At 33.8% G+C, this 15958-nt stretch overlaps 2 protein-coding genes across 7 annotated transcripts; both read left to right on the top strand.

Annotated features, from left to right (window-relative positions):
* The first annotated feature begins 272 nt into the window (after positions 1-272).
* LOC123005144 (muscle-specific protein 20) lies at positions 273-1031 on the top strand. Its single transcript, XM_044398777.1, has 2 exons — positions 273-556; positions 603-1031. Exons 1-2 carry the CDS (start codon positions 315-317, stop codon positions 913-915), a joined length of 555 nt encoding a protein of 184 aa, XP_044254712.1. The 5' UTR covers positions 273-314; the 3' UTR covers positions 916-1031.
* A 7519-nt stretch (positions 1032-8550) lies between these two features.
* Positions 8551-12682, top strand: LOC123005476 (muscle LIM protein 1-like). Of its 6 annotated transcripts, XM_044399257.1 has the most exons (10): positions 8551-8701; positions 8997-9126; positions 9175-9334; positions 10267-10393; positions 10624-10720; positions 10853-10931; positions 11029-11103; positions 11229-11525; positions 11581-11713; positions 11766-12682. In XM_044399257.1, exons 2-10 carry the CDS (start codon positions 9012-9014, stop codon positions 12228-12230), a joined length of 1548 nt encoding a protein of 515 aa, XP_044255192.1. In that variant the 5' UTR covers positions 8551-8701; positions 8997-9011; the 3' UTR covers positions 12231-12682. The 6 variants fall into 6 exon arrangements, 5 of the variants coding, with proteins under 5 accessions (XP_044255192.1, XP_044255189.1, XP_044255188.1 ...); XM_044399254.1 differs by lacking the exon at positions 11029-11103 and having other exon boundaries at positions 10853-10937; XM_044399253.1 differs by lacking the exons at positions 10624-10720; positions 10853-10931 and adding an exon at positions 10440-10536 and having other exon boundaries at positions 11007-11103.
* Positions 12683-15958: the final 3276 nt, after the last annotated feature.

Genomic DNA, 15958 nt, shown 5'->3' with positions numbered 1-15958 from the left:
CATTCTATTTCACATTCTAGTCCACTATTGTAATAATTTCGTGTATAAAATTAAGGAAAAATAAACGAACTAACTGTACTGTGTTCCGAAATAATCCTGACTTTCTCAAATAGAATTCGCAAAATACTTCTAGAATATTTTGTGATAATGAAAACTGAATAATCTACTAAATATAGTGATACAAGAGAACGCATGTCGTCACGACGCTATGGTGGGAACCTCAGCACGTTCTCCTATATAAGCGTACCGACGCCGTGCACCTTCAGTCTCTTAACTTAGTGCATAGGTTCAAAAACCAACACTAAATCAACAAAATGTCTTTGGAACGTCAAGTTCGCGCTAAAATCGCCGCCAAGCGCAACCCCCAACAAGATAAAGAAGCGCAAGAATGGATTGAAGCAGTTCTCGGCGCCAAATTCCCTCCAGGTGAGCTCTACGAAGATGTTATCCGCGACGGAACCGTTTTGTGCCAACTCATCAACAAGCTCTCCCCCGGCGCCGTCCCCAAAATCAACACCTCTGGAGGCCAATTCAAAATGATGGAAAATATCAACAAGTAAGTTAGTAAAAAATCGAGAAAAATTTTCCTACGTCTGTTATAGCTTCCAGGCTGCTCTCAAAGCCTACGGAGTCGCGGACGTTGACGTGTTCCAAACTGTAGACTTGTGGGAAAAGAAGGACATTGGCCAGGTCACAAACACCATTTTTGCGTTGGGCAGGACCACCTACAAGCACCCTGAATGGAAAGGACCCTACCTTGGCCCCAAACCCGCCGATGAGAACAAACGCGAGTTTTCTGAGGAACAGTTGAGGGCTGGAGAGTCCATTATTGGGCTCCAAGCTGGTCAAAACAAGGGCGCCACACAAGCAGGACAAAACATCGGCGCTGGCCGCAAAATTATCCTTGGAAAGTAAATCACTTTGATATTTATTTGTACCTGTATATTTCCACAAGATACGTTTTTTATTTATATTTAAATTCTTATATAATGTATAAAAATTATTAATACATTTATTTATTTATTTATAAACCTGTGTTTTTTTCTCTTATACGGTCGCAGAAAATTTTGCGATTCATGTTAAAAGGGCGTGGGTGGATCTAATTTTGATACATTTCCATAAATATTGAGGACGCATCACGGTCATGTTTCATGAAATTTATAAATAGAATGGAAATATTTCCTTTAGATTGGAAAATATTCACTGACTTTAATTTATTCCAGGTTTATATAAATTAGTTCATGTAGTATATTGAGAAATATATGGCTGACTGTTTACAAAGTGTAAATTATTCTAAATTGTATGATTTTGTAACTTTAAATTTAGTGTTTGTGCATTTTGAACGAGTTAAATCTTGTTTAGCTGAGTGAAATTATTTTTAACTGTTGCTAAGAAAGTGCAGACAGAATTATAAATTACGTTTAACACATATTGACGGCTTCAAGGATGATTATCTTAAATCTGCTACATACTTGCAATTAATTTTAATTCGCGATTAATTTGGCGCAATGCACAGTAAATGACAACTTAATTAGAATTAATTCTAAATTAAAAATTAATTTTGCATTTTGTAAATAGCTCCCTAAAAATTCAAAATACATATTATATTTAATATTTTTTTTTATCATAGAGACTAATTAATATCATTATAAATCAAATTCATCCCAAGTTAATTAAATAGATGGTTTTGTTCAACTTTCAGTTTTTTGCAGGTATATACTACTTTACGAAAAAATATTCTCAATTGACTAAAGTTGGGTAAATTTTTATGAAGGTTGTAGGTAAAGGTTATTTAGGTCTATATTCTTTTTTGTCACAGTTTAAAAGTATAAACTAAAATATTGTTAATTAATCAAATAAAAATAATAAAATTTACAAAGATTATTGAAAAAAACACTGTAGAGTGTAAAAAAATATTATTAGAGAATTCCCGCATTACTGCGAGTTTGAATTTTGTGTCAGATTATTTTTGGTGATTAGGATTCTAGTTCTTTTGATTATATTGTAATTATTGCTTAAAGGGTCTCTAATTATTGCTACAGTGACTATATTAGAGTCACTGTAGCGACCCTACAGTGCTACAGTGACTCTAATATAGTCACTGTAATTATTGCCACCTTTTGGAAAATCGAGAGAACAAAACTAATTTTCATTCTTCCCTGTCCTCTTTCGACGATTACTCTGTTAGAAATCTGGCTTCTAGATAAGGGATTTCTGCACATTTTCTAAATGTTCTCTGTAGCACAGCTCTGCAGTGTCTTAATCTCGTTTTGTTCAACCTCACAGCAGATGGCAGCATACGTTACTGCACACTACTTACTAGATATTTAATTAAATAATTAAGAATTTCAAATAATTTCAGAATGCTTTAGATTATTCGATACGTATTTTTCAAATATTAGTTTATTCTTTATCAGAAAATTAGTTACACTTCAGTCGGCTAATTTTGGAATGTAGAATTTGAAAGAAAATAAAAGTAAGTTTTTTTTTACTGAAACAATCCGGAGATTTTTTTTATAAATTTTGTAGCTACAAACAGTGTAAAATTCCATGATATTTTAAATATATTTTCCAGTAACATCTGTATATCTCAACTATTTTTAAAACCAGACATCTTTGACATCGTGGGTAGTGTCGAATAGCTTTCGGTTTCACTAAATGTGTCTAGATTCACTTTACACAAAGCTTTGTTATAATATGTTTTTATAAATACAAATACTTGTTTAAAAATCGTCATTTCAAAAATCAAATCTTCTTTTAGATGTGTGTCTATCACCTATTTAAATTAAAAAATAAATATGTTTTTCGATTTTGGTGTCACAATGAGCAACACAATAAGAAAATATATGTATATTATACAGTAATGAAGAAAATAAAGCTCTATACTGGACCGCTAGCTGACAAAGTGATCAATTACAAAACTTAATACGTTTCAATTTCGAAAAAAGACATTTGCTAGAAAAACGAACTGTCTTTTAATACCTAAATGTTTATCCTATTCAAATACGTTCAACAAGAACAGATTTATGGTTTTGATTCCATGCCTACAGGGAATTTCAGTTGTCAATTTTGACATTGTTTAGACAAAAATTTACGAAAATTTGTGTTCTTCCTCAAATGTAGGTGCAAAAATTAACTTTATTTTCTCTTTTCTGATTCACGACTGTTCAGTATTTCTCAAAAAATCTTTGGATGCCCCTTACCCCTTCATAATTAATTCTTGGATTCGCCCTTGCCGTTTAAGTTCTCACGGTAACAAAAAGGAAATACTATATTGTTTTATATACCATTCTATTTTAAAATTAGCAATTCAAACATTTTATTTGGTTACACATTCTTTAGACAAATCTGACAAATAGAAATGGTTTATTTATTCTTGTTAGATTTTAAAAAAACAAATATTTAAAGTCACATTTTTAAATTTCCAAGAAATCCATCAAACAATTTTTATTGTCTCAGCTAATTTTAAATAGTACAAGGTTCTACCGCCTGTAGCAAAAATTTATACCTACTCAATTACGACTACATGTTTTTATCACCCAGGTATACTAAATGTTCACCGTAAATTTCAAAGAACCTCATTACTGTTCAACTGTTCTAATTACATAGTTAAAAAAATATTTTCAAGATAACAAAACAGAACAGTATGTTTATTTACAAATTACAGATTTGTACATTCAAAGAAATGCTGAAACATAGGCAAATTACAGAGCTTCTCAAATTTCTCTTCTTTTTCCCTTAATCTGCATTTAAGAAGACACTTATTAGCGTAGGTATTTCCGTCCACACCACATACTGGAGCAAATGCTTTCGAGCAAACACAACGTTTCTTGGCGAGGATTCCATGTCGACAAAGCAGGAGCAGAGCAAACAACAACAACGATTTTCCAAGAATTCCAAAATATCCCATGTTGATAACACAATAAATTTAGCAGAATTTTAGACTTTAATCGTATGACAGATAATGACAATCAAGATTAACTAGATTAATTGAGCAATAGATTCATTCAATTTATCTGTCTCAAGAACCGGTAGATAAATTTCTGTTAAAGAAAAAATACCCATAAATATTCTTCAATCAATTTTATTATAGTTACATATATAGCAGATTACATCAGCATAATTATAAATAATAGCGCTTTACTCTTAACATTCTCCACTTCTTAAAATCCTCAAATTTGATCGCGTTTCCAAAGAACCCTTTTTTAATGCGCAGTCGAAGACGCACTTGTTGGAGTAAGTTTGACCATCTGAAGCACAAACCGGTGAAAAAACTCTTGGACAAAGACACAAATTTTCAGCAGCAGAATCCTGCTGGCAGAGTAGCAAAACTACAGCGCTTATTAAAACTATATTTCGCCATTTATTAAACGAAGCCATTATATCAGTTTGTTTAAAACAATACTGATAAGAATGTGAAACATATATATATATATATATATATTGTAAAGATTAGATAAGATAAACAGATAGATTATAAAGATGGTACAATGTAGCTAAACGAACTAAAAATATTATAAGTAAAAAAAAACTATTAACTTGTCACAATATCAAAATATAATTTATTACTACATAAAAAATCACCTAAAAATACCTACTTGATCAAATACCTGTAGAATGTTTTAATATAAAAATTATAAATGACACTTTTGCGCTGGTGTATGAATGTTTTTCGGTTAGCTTCTCAGATATTTAAAAACTCTAGTAATAAAATTAGGTTAGAACACAAGAAAATATATAAATCGGAAAATTTAATCTACTGTAAATCAAATTTGTCAAAAAATTGGCACCTATTCTTGAAACTTTGAACTAGACCAAAACGACTATTAGAAAATTAACCACGCTTTTAAAAACTAATTAAAAAGACTTGTTCTTTTTTCAGACTTGTTTTTATCTAATAATTCAATTATTACATTAAAAAAATATATTGGAGTACCTAATCATATTTTTTTAATTGAATTCTTAGAAATGTGAGAACAGTAGATAAAAGCGAATCTGAAGAAACAAGAATTAATTATTTGAAACAAACTGAGGTTTGGTTAATTTTTAAATGTTTTTGATGAAAAGTGTAAGGAAATGAAAGTTTAGACAGTTTGTAGAAAGAGACTAAACACACTTTCTGAAATTCCTGAAATTGTGAAATAAAAACTGAAACTCGATGAACCACAATTACGAAACATCAGATATTTACTGCGTTTTTTATTTTCTTATTTTTTCTTTTGCTATAGGTGACTGAGATGTTTTCTTAAGAATGGACGAATCTTTATTATATAGCATAGATATAATGTTTACATTTTTGTAAAGTGTAGGTAAACACTAAGTGAAATGTTTATACCTTATTTCACGGCATATGTAACATGTAAAATTTCAGTTTTCACATATGTTAGACGCCCACATGTGTTTAAATTTAGAAAATTCGCAAAATAAATCTCGTCTTTGAATCTTCAAATAATTCAATTTTATTATTACATAACTGTAATAATTCTACGCGAGGCGCATTCGAAATTCCTGAAATAGTAACAACTGAAATAACTACAACAATTAATTACCAAAGTATAAATATACCAGTCACCGAAATTAAGTCAACGAACTAGTAACACTAATTTCCAAAAACTGAAAATTTTTATTAAAGCTATTTGTAATATATATATATGAATCATCAAAGAAAAAAAAATCTAAAAACTAAGTCAATGCTTATTTTCAGCTGCGAACTCATAAAACTCGCCGGAGTTAGATTTCGTGGAGGCACTGTCGATGATTTATCACCAAGACCTTCCAATTAAATTGTTGGCAATGGCACCCCTCGCCAATCTCATGGCCGCGCTTATGGTAAAACCCGTCTCAAAAGTCTCGCTTTTTCTGTATCACATTTGATATAATTTTAGAATATGAATAATAAAACGAGTGCCAAAAGCTTTTTCTCTATCGGTTTTTAACGTAAACGTGACTCATAAGCAAGACATGAGTTTTATTTTTGACTAAACGAATTTGCGTGGGCACCAAAACAACACCACTCTACAGTTTTACAACAAACTGTGACCATACTGTCTTTTTCAGACGATAATTATTTTAGCACCTGCCTTTTGGTAAAAATACACCGACATTGCAATAAATTTCAAAAAGAAAGACACTTATCTGGATTTTAAGTGAATGAGACGTTTATTGCTATTTTATAATGTACCCACACTTTTCTCAAAATAAAAAAATAGCGTAATGATGATCAAAACTGATTGTGAGGACGCGCTGTTTACTTAAATTCTAGGACACTTACATAATTTTATTAAATATAATTTTCCAAAAATACATCAACTAAACGATTACAAAATATAATTTGATATTTTTACAAATTACTGGTAAATTTGTCATGGATTTTTGGCAGCATTTTAATTAATTTTCTAAAAAGTACTTCAGCCACATGTGGAATATTTTAGTTTTTTAAACTAGGTGTGGACGTAAGATATTTATATATAAGCTTAGAAATTTTCCATGAGTAATTTTACAAAACACATAAATATATTCAACTTATATCGATATTGAACTTGACTTTACAGTGAATTTCAAAACAAAATAGATTTTGTGAGATCCTATCCACTTTTGCTTAATTTTACTTTAACTCCACAATAATAGTTATTTATCATACAAGACAATAAAGAAACTGTTTATCTAGGAGGGAAAAGGTTAAGTTTACGAGTGACGAAGTCATGAGTAGACTTTTCTCACGAGTAGATAAACAATCTTCATAGTCGTGTACAATATTTCGTTTTATTTTGTACTCATCTACCACAATTTCTTGAAAATAAACAGTAGATAAAAATTACTTTATTTCACTAGACGATGCAGGACTACTGAAATTAGTTGATAAAATATAAACAGTAGATAAAAATTACTTTATTTCACTTGACGATAGAAGACTACTTTATCTAGTGAAATAAGTAGATAAAAGCACTCTTTAACAATGAGTACAAAATAAAATAATAAATAATTAAATAAGTATTTCAAATTTAGTTAAACGATTCAAAAGTTTATAATAGCTATTAAGACAACAAGAGTTTTATAGATAGTTTAAAAATCGAGGTTGTAGTCCGAGATTTTTAAACTATAAAACTCGTAGTATCTTCAAAATTTTTTCCAACACTAATATTAGATCAAAAATTTTATTAAATTTAGAAATTATAAAAAAGCTTGTCAAAATAGACAAAATACCAAGAAAAGTGTATAGTGTCAAAATATTATAAAATACTGTCATAGACATATATAGAAAAGAGTATACCTATTAACGACAAACAGAAGAAATAAGCTTAAATGCACGATAAAAACAGTATAACAGTGTTGGAAAAACGTATTTTTGTTAGCTATTATCTTCTTAAAACCTTAAATCTTTTAAATTTATTGCAAAAAAATTAACAAAAATAAAATTTTGCACTTTTTGGTTTTAAAATTCGTAATTAAAATTTAAAATTTATAATTCAGATTTTAAAATACAAAATACCTACAAGATTAGTTTCTAAACATTTTTTTTTTAAGTGAAAACCGTATTGATGTTTTATAGAAAAAAAATTAACTAATAGATTTGTTTTTAACAATGTTTATTGATACCTACTTACCCGTTTCACTAATATTTTTTTTAAACCACATAATAGGTCACAAGAGAAAAGTATATATTGTTGTAATATGTATGTAAGTATAATAGTAAGTAATGACTTAATTTTTTTTAATTGTAAAATGATTACGGAAAATGGTAACAGTGTTGCAGCAGCACAATGCACTTAATCGATGACTGAGCGTTTCTGCTTGAGTAGAAAGAGGAGTAGAACGTTTTGTTAACCAAAAAATAACAGTAACAGTAATATTTAACATTAAATAGAACACAATTTCATACTTCTTTAATCTGTACTCAATTGTGGAATAAATAAAATAATATTTAATAAATAAAATAGTAGTTTTGTTTATTTGTTTCTAAATCTTTAAATAGATGAGTAATAAAATTTTAATGCAGCATATTTGATTCAAAATTCTCCATTTTACTTACGTAAATTTAGTTTAAAAAACATTCAGCTATAAATCATCCAAAATTTATTTAAATATAAGTATTTGTAAATGTTATTTTATTGAGGTTTAAATAAATTAGATAAAAATGCAATTTTCACAGTTGTATTGTATTTTTGATAACAAAATAAACAGTTCAAGTCACTTTGTTATTGTTTTTTTTTGCAAAAATCACCACTTTCACAGAAAAGATTTTCACAAATAAAATTTCTTTAGCGTGAAAATGCGTTTGTTCACGTGTGCGAACGTAGCTCGTGATGTATCACAGAAAGCACAACAATAAGTCGTTGCCAAATATCGCATAGACTAGGAAAAACCGTGTCATGACTAACACAGCATATATTTATCAAGCGACGTCATTCCCCCATTTTTTTCTCCAGGTATGGCCGTATCAAATTTCCGCAAAAGGTGTGGATTTTATCGAAAAAGTCCATCTGTCATCCTTGCATCCACCGAAAATAGAACGCTGCTCAAAAGGCTATTCCCAGCATATTCCACTATGATGTGTCGTACCCCTCCATGATATCCATGGGGTCGTGTGCAAAAGCACTTTTATAGACTAGGAGGACCTGGTGCGGGCATTCGAATTTCAGTGGTTGTAGTGTAAAGACACCATTGAGGACCTCTCCACCGACTACTGTACGATTCCGACCAGGTACGCGAGTGTTCAAGTGATATGTATCTAGTGACAAAAAGTGTCAAACCTAACCGCTTTTAATCACACCTGTACCCTTATTTGGTAACCGACGGACGCCGCTGGCACTCAGCCAGAACTAAATTTAACCCGCCGTCATAGTATTACGCCATTGGAACCGAGCCAGTTGACCTAATAAGAGGCGAGAGGTGCACCGATGCATTTCGGCGCCATATTTTGACTTTTTTTTGAAAAAAAATTCGAGTTCAAGTCTTTGGTTTTAATTTATAAGCTTCAATTTTTTTTGTTTTTTCAGGTCGACTAGATCAAGATGCCTTTCAAGCCTGCCGAAAACCCGAAATGCCCCAAGTGCCAAAAATCCGTCTACGCCGCTGAAGAACGTGTAGCTGGCGGTTACAAATGGCACAAGTCCTGCTTCAAATGCGGTAAGATTTTGAAAATTTTGTAATATTGTTTACTTAAAGAAATTTTAGGCCTTTGCGGCAAAATGTTGGACTCCACCAACTGCACAGAACACGAAGCCGAATTGTATTGCAAGAACTGCCACGCCCGCAAGTACGGACCCAAAGGCTACGGCTTTGGCGGTGGTGCCGGTTGTCTTAGCATGGACACTGGTTCTCATCTCCAACAAGGGTAAGTGTTTGGTCCTCCTTTGTTGACCCCTATACACAAAAGAACACAGTAGAGGTATCGGTAAAGGCTACGATCTTCTTGTTTACTTGAGGGCTTTCCTTATCTTGTCGTTGTGCCTGATTGTGCAAGTTAACATTTCTGATGGCGACGCTATTGATTTGCTTGCTAATCAGAAGTGTTGCTTGGTTGAAGCCGATGCCGAGTTGATAACATCCTGTATTGAGTGTTTACCAAAGCATGACGTGGCCCTTTTCTCTATCGTAGCTCCTAAGGAATCAGCCAGGGACAGAAGAGCGGCCTTGTCACCAACAACCACCATCGCCGCCTCACAAAACCTACTCCTTCCATCCCACGTATAATTAATTATATGTTGTGTTATATTTATAGATTTTACAATAACAAATAGGTTACTGTTTATAAAAATTTGTTTTACATGGTACAAACAATTCGATTATTATTTTGTAATAATTGAATCGTAATAAATCACGTCAAAAATTACAATTCGTTTCAAATCACACCTCGAAAACACTCGCTAAAAGTGAAATAGGTTTCGGTTTCTAACTCACTCCCCCACACACAGCAGCTGCGTGAAGAACGGTGAGACAATAGATGATTTAAGCATGGCTAAAGGCAATCTGCTCTTCTCGCTATTAACATAGTTGTCATTCCTTCCCTAACTCCAGTGATGGGATAAGGAAGGTGCCCTCAAGTATCACAGTAGTTGTAGGTTTTCAATTCATCGGGACCGACTTTACCTTCTCTCATTACAATTTCTCATTTCTTTTTCTATTTTTATTGGTTAATTAGCTCATATTTTTAGGCAACAGCGCTTCAACGCAATTACACGCTTTTTTCTGTACAGTTAACCGCAGAACTTGTTATATTACTCCACAATAGTTTTATTCAAATCTGAAAACGTTTTCTATTTTTAGCGACGATATTGTTGTTTCTCGAGCCCCCCTTTTGCCAAAAGCCATCGCAAAGGCCCCCGAAGGCGAAGGATGTCCACGATGCGGAGGTTACGTGTACGCTGCCGAACAGATGTTAGCAAGAGGAAGAGTAAGTTTTTAAATACAAGAAAATATTTTTAACAAAATATGATTAGGGTTGGCACAGAATTTGTTTTCGTTGTAATAATTGCTCCCGATGGTTGGATTCAACATCACATTGTGATGGACCAGACGGGGAAGTTTATTGCAGAGGTATGCACCTCTTGTGTGCCCCCTTTGTCACGTGTTTCATGTAGCATGACAAATACAATGTCTTAGATGGTTTTTTTCTATGTTTAGGCGTTCCACAAAACCTGTTTCAAATGTGCCGTGTGTAACAAAGGATTGGATTCTGTTAATGTTTCTGAAGGTCCAGACAAGGATATTTACTGTAAAGGTGCGTCAAGCACAAAATCACAAGTGGCCTAACATTGTACTCAATTTTTACAAGTTAGGCCACTAGTGTTGAGCATGTGTTATTAAATATATGTTTTGTGGCCTTTGAATGATACACTGTGTTGTCCTATAGTTTGTTACGGAAAGAAATTTGGACCGAAAGGATATGGTTACGGCCAAGGTGGTGGCACCCTTCAAAGCGATTGTTACGCCGTTAGGTTGGTATTTTCTTCCCTTCAAAGCTCTTTGCCTGCATTTTCTGATTTTGTGTCCATATATTTCAACAGCTTGCTATGCTCAACGCTTTGGTCCTCGAGGAATCGGTCATGCTGGCGGTACTTTTCTTGGACTAATGTGCGATGCTTTGGATCTTAACTGGCAGAGGTACTTACTATGTTGTAAACGTCAACGTTGCACCTCTGTCATAAGCCTAACCCTGCTTTCCGCAAAGCCCTTTTAATACATTGCCAAACCTAGACCTACCTGGAGGTTAAAACCTGACCTTTCAGTGATGCTGCCCCCAAAACCACGGTTATTGACACCGCTTGCATCAAAGCTCCTCCAGGCCAAGGTTGTCCCCGTTGTGGTGGTGTAGTATTTGCCGCCGAAGAGGTCCTCGCGAAAGGAAGACCTTGGCATCGTAAATGTTTCAAATGTAAGGATTGCAAAAAAACTCTCGACTCGATTATCGCTTGTGATGGACCTGATAGCGATGTCTATTGTAAAACCTGTTATGGCAAAAAGTGGGGCCCTCATGGATACGGTTTCGCTTGTGGTTCAGGTTTTCTTCAGACTGATGGGCTAACGTAAATATACTCAAACTTTGACACTTACAAACCCTCAACAATATTTCCCTTATAGCGAAGATGAAATTTCGCAATCACGACCTTTCTATAATCCCGATACGACCTCTATCAAGGCTCCTCCAGGACAAGGATGCCCCCGATGTGGAGGAATGGTCTTTGCTGCCGAGCAACAACTGGCCAAAGGAACAGTACGTCAACCTTCATTCATTTTGTCTCCAAAACAAATAATTTTTTTTCTAGATGTGGCACAAGAAGTGCTTCAACTGCGCAGAATGTCATCGTCCTCTCGATTCAGTCTTAGCTTGTGACGGTCCTGACCGTGAGATCCACTGCAGGGCCTGCTACAGCAAGCTTTTTGGTCCTAAAGGGTTCGGTTTTGGTCACACACCAACCCTGGTTTGTGCTGATGGTGCTCCTGCAGCAATTCACAATGATATCAGACCCAACAGTGGGCCAAAAGCCGCCCCTGGTCAAGGGTGTCGTCGTTGTGGCTACGCCGTCTACGCTGCTGAGCAAATGATCAGCAAAAATGGTATCTGGCACAAGAGATGCTTCTCTTGTGTTGAATGCAAGCGCTCGTTGGATTCAACCAACCAAAACGACGCCCCCGATGGCGAAATTTACTGCCGAGGTTGCTACGGAAGAAATTTTGGACCGAAGGGAGTTGGTTTTGGAATGGGCGCTGGTACTTTAACTATGGCTTAGATTCATCGACCCGATCCTTTGAACTTTCTTAATCCATACGAAATTAGTTGATTTTTGATTGGTTAAGATTGTTCCACCTTTTAGCTTGTGGTTTTAGCAGGAATAATATTAATACTAAAAATGATGCTTGAGGACGCATATTTTTTTGGAAAATTTTTTGTAATTCCATTTTTGATAGAGGATACGACAGAAAGGGAACAAGACTCGAACGGCTTATTCCGTTTACCAGTTGGTATAAGATTATGAAAGACTTCCTCGAACGACCAGGGTTATCCTGAGGTTTTTTGTACATATCTACACTGGCCACAATGTTGGTCTAATATACAGCTTTGCGCTTTGCTACTGTACTCGATTTGTTTTTGCTATTTACAACGTAAGTCTTTTTGTCTAGATGTACTTTCATTCTATATTATGTTTAATAAAAAGCTAATAAAGTTACCTAAAAAAATGTATATCATTTCATTTTTTATTTTTGCACAAATATAATAACACTACACACATTTTAAATGCGAAAAATTAATACAAATATCTCGATTTCGTAATTAGTTTCGTAATATTTAGTGTGTGATAGATTTCAAAAAGTCAGAAATAAAAATACCCAAGAAACGCATAGTCGCAAACTCCATCAGAATTGAGAAATTTAACGTTTCACTTCTGGATTTACAGTTGTAAAAAATATTTGTGGGAAAATTTTACGTTACTATTTTGTTTTCTGTACTTAATAAAGTTTTTCAAACATTTTACTTACCTACGTGTTGTCAACACAAAGGCAAGAACACCTAAACTTTTTGTGTTTGAAATAAACACTAGTGTTTGAAATAAAAGTTTGGTGTGACGGGTTTAATCGTGTTTTTGTTCATCGTTTCCATACCAAGAGGATCCAAGGGGAAGTACCCACATATTAAAAAAAACAAAAGACTTTCAACATAAGTACTAAAAAGTCAGCAACCAACAATACCCTAAGAAAATTTCTAACAGAGAACTGCATTCCAGTATTGATTAAAAACGTGATTCCATTATATCTTACTTGAGGGCGCCAAACGACAAAATCTATCCACATATACAGCAAAATACATCTTGATTCTATAAAAATAGTTTTTTTTCTTTCAGTTTCATCTTTTTTGATTTATTATCTCTATTATTAAATGTATATTATTTTTAGTATTAAATTAAAGTAATTTTTTACAAGAGGCGTTATACTTTTCTTCTTTTTTTCTATAACTAAAACCAATAAAAAAAGTACAAATTTTATTACGTTATCGATAGAGAGCACGAACTTTTGAAATAACCAACTTTTCTCACCTGTCGATTGCACCCTCTCTAAAAAACTAAGCCGCCCAATTTTACCACCTGAAGTAATTTAATAAAAGCATTTGGTGGAAGGCCGTAGTAAATTTTAATGAAAGTTGTTGTTAGAGCTCTTATATTGCAATGGAAAGTGGGAAAGAGGTCTGTACGGTCATTACATATCCATGGTATTGCGTTCTGAGCCCCAACGGTAACATATGTTAGTAGAGTCCTTTCTTTTTATTGACTGCCGTACATCGTACACCTACTTCGACTACATTTAGAACTCCACCTATTGTCTGGATCTTTTATTCTTGTGGTTCTTTAGGGGGTTCGAAATTAGATATATAGCGGGCTTGTTCTGACATTGACGGTTTATTCGCCATGTATAAGTAATGGGAACAGCAGAGGAATTAATTAAAAATTACGCCTCTAGAGTTCCAGAACAAGATAAATTTTCATTTGTTTTGTAATTTTTATTGAGTTCATATAGCATGACATGAGAAGATAACAGAAACAAACGTGGAACTGCAAATTTATGAAAGTGGAGCACGTATGTATCAGTAAAGCAAAGTGTGATGAATTTTTTGTAATAAGAATTTTGTCAAATGGCCATTAAAAAACTCAAATTCAGCTTAACAAATCTCAAAAGTTTTTTGCGCTCTATTGTTGCGACTTTATGTTTATCTTTATTCATGTTTCTTTGTTAAGACGTATTTAGGTTGGGGTAGGGGGCGGCTGGCCTGGTGGCAGATTGCATGTAATGGTGGTATGATGTAATGCGATGTGTAGAGAATGCAGTAAGAAGCAGGTTCGGGCTCTTAATGGATTCCTCACTTCCTGGATAAGTGCGAGTTCTCGGCGCCCCGCCGGCTCCCTGCCGCCCCCAGCCACGTCACATCACACATCCTCTAAAAGCCCAGTCAGTGTTAAGACCTTAGCTTTTGAAAGAAATGCTTTCCACCCCCTTGCGCCCGCCACTCTCGCGATACTCTACTCAAATCTTGTAAGTTTCTGTCCGTTTTAACAGCGAATATATCAAGAAGAGCTTTTGCTTTTACGCCACCAACTTCATGTATATTTGCATCTTCCACACTTAAGCCGATATTTTCGTGTTTGAGCTTTCACGTGAAACTTTCAGCATACGAAACGCTTTCTCTGTTGATTTATTTGAAGAGCGCTGAAGGGTTCATTCCATTATGGAACGCTGCTACTGATTTTGTAATTTTAGCCCCGAGTGATCGATTTATTAATAATTCCCAAGCACTAGCAAAATATAATTTCTATTCGTAAAAACGGAAAAGGAATGTAAAGATTACAATATGATGGTAAGTGGAGGATCATCCAGATGTTGCATCAGCGATCGTTTGTTTGGATGGCGCTGCTCTTTTTATATACGTAATTTTAGGTATTATAGCTCGGAAAGCTCTTTTATGTTTGAAACGTCGTCAATTTCAGATAATTCGAAAAATTAGATACCTACAGCTACAGAAAATTGGTACTGCATAATCGAAAGCTAACGATTTTACAGGACATTAAACATTTATGTTTGCTAGCACGGTGAAAACTTCTTTAATTAATCTCGCCGAGATACGGTCAGGACCGGATTTAAGAGCGTGTTTAGTTCATGATGGCGTTCTGTTTTCTCACAAAGTGCACTTAGATTCCAATTATTTCCTTTTAGATTAATGGAGGTTGAATGCATTCGCAACTTTGTACATGTATAGTAATTATTATACGTTAGCTGAATAACTGATGTAGGAGAAAATATTCCTAAATGGATTTAAACTTCTAACAATATATTCAAAACTAGAAAGCTTGTTCATTTTGCTCTCACGTAATGTGCTTAATGACCAACCAAAAATGGTGACGTAAATTGCACATCCTTTTAATTAATCACTCACCAGGTACAAAAATGTGTTATTTGATATGCAAAAGTCTTTGAAATGATAATAAAAATAAGCATAATAAACCATAATGTTATATATTTTTAATGACTAATGGAAATTTTGTTATCCCAAAGCGTCGGAAAGTCTACAACTGAAACAAATTAGCTGGAAACATTAATTAAATTAAATTTACGTCGGTGTAGAATCATAATAAAATAATTTAGGTAGCATGTTGGTCGGAAGGGAAGTAGGGAATTTACACCACTCCTCTTTGTATTATTCACTTGCATACACACATGACGCGTTACTTTTATGAATGTTGGCACTTGTGTCATCCATTAAATGATAATTAACAACACGACGCTAATGTGAACACAAACATTTTATCACGCTAATTATACCAAACAATTACTCTCTCAGAGATGTGGCTAGACGAAAAAATGCTTTCTTCAATAATTTCTACAGTAAGAACTAACGTTTTGAGAGCATGAGAGTAAAACCAATAACCATTTTTCTTTTTATTTCAAATTAATAGATTTGCTAGATCATGTC

This window comes from Tribolium madens, unplaced genomic scaffold, assembly GCF_015345945.1.
Source record: "Tribolium madens isolate multiple individuals breed KSU strain unplaced genomic scaffold, Tmad_KSU_1.1 Scaffold_20;HRSCAF=117;Tcas5.2_LG4, whole genome shotgun sequence".
Classification (NCBI taxonomy): Eukaryota; Metazoa; Arthropoda; class Insecta; order Coleoptera; family Tenebrionidae; genus Tribolium; species Tribolium madens.
This window is presented reverse-complemented; position numbering and strand designations above follow the sequence as displayed.

Bases quoted from the DNA above. Each gene is read 5' to 3' on its own strand.
- LOC123005144 (XM_044398777.1), top strand. From the start codon at position 315: ATGTCTTTGGAACGTCAAGTTCGCGCTAAAATCGCCGCCAAGCGCAAC. The intron at 557-602 runs GTAAGTTAGTAA...CGTCTGTTATAG, and splicing joins ATGATGGAAAATATCAACAA to CTTCCAGGCTGCTCTCAAAG.
- LOC123005476 (XM_044399257.1), top strand. From the start codon at position 9,012: ATGCCTTTCAAGCCTGCCGAAAACCCGAAATGCCCCAAGTGCCAAAAA. The intron at 9,335-10,266 runs GTAAGTGTTTGG...TTCTATTTTTAG, and splicing joins GGTTCTCATCTCCAACAAGG to CGACGATATTGTTGTTTCTC. The intron at 11,714-11,765 runs GTACGTCAACCT...TTTTTTTTCTAG, and splicing joins AACAACTGGCCAAAGGAACA to ATGTGGCACAAGAAGTGCTT.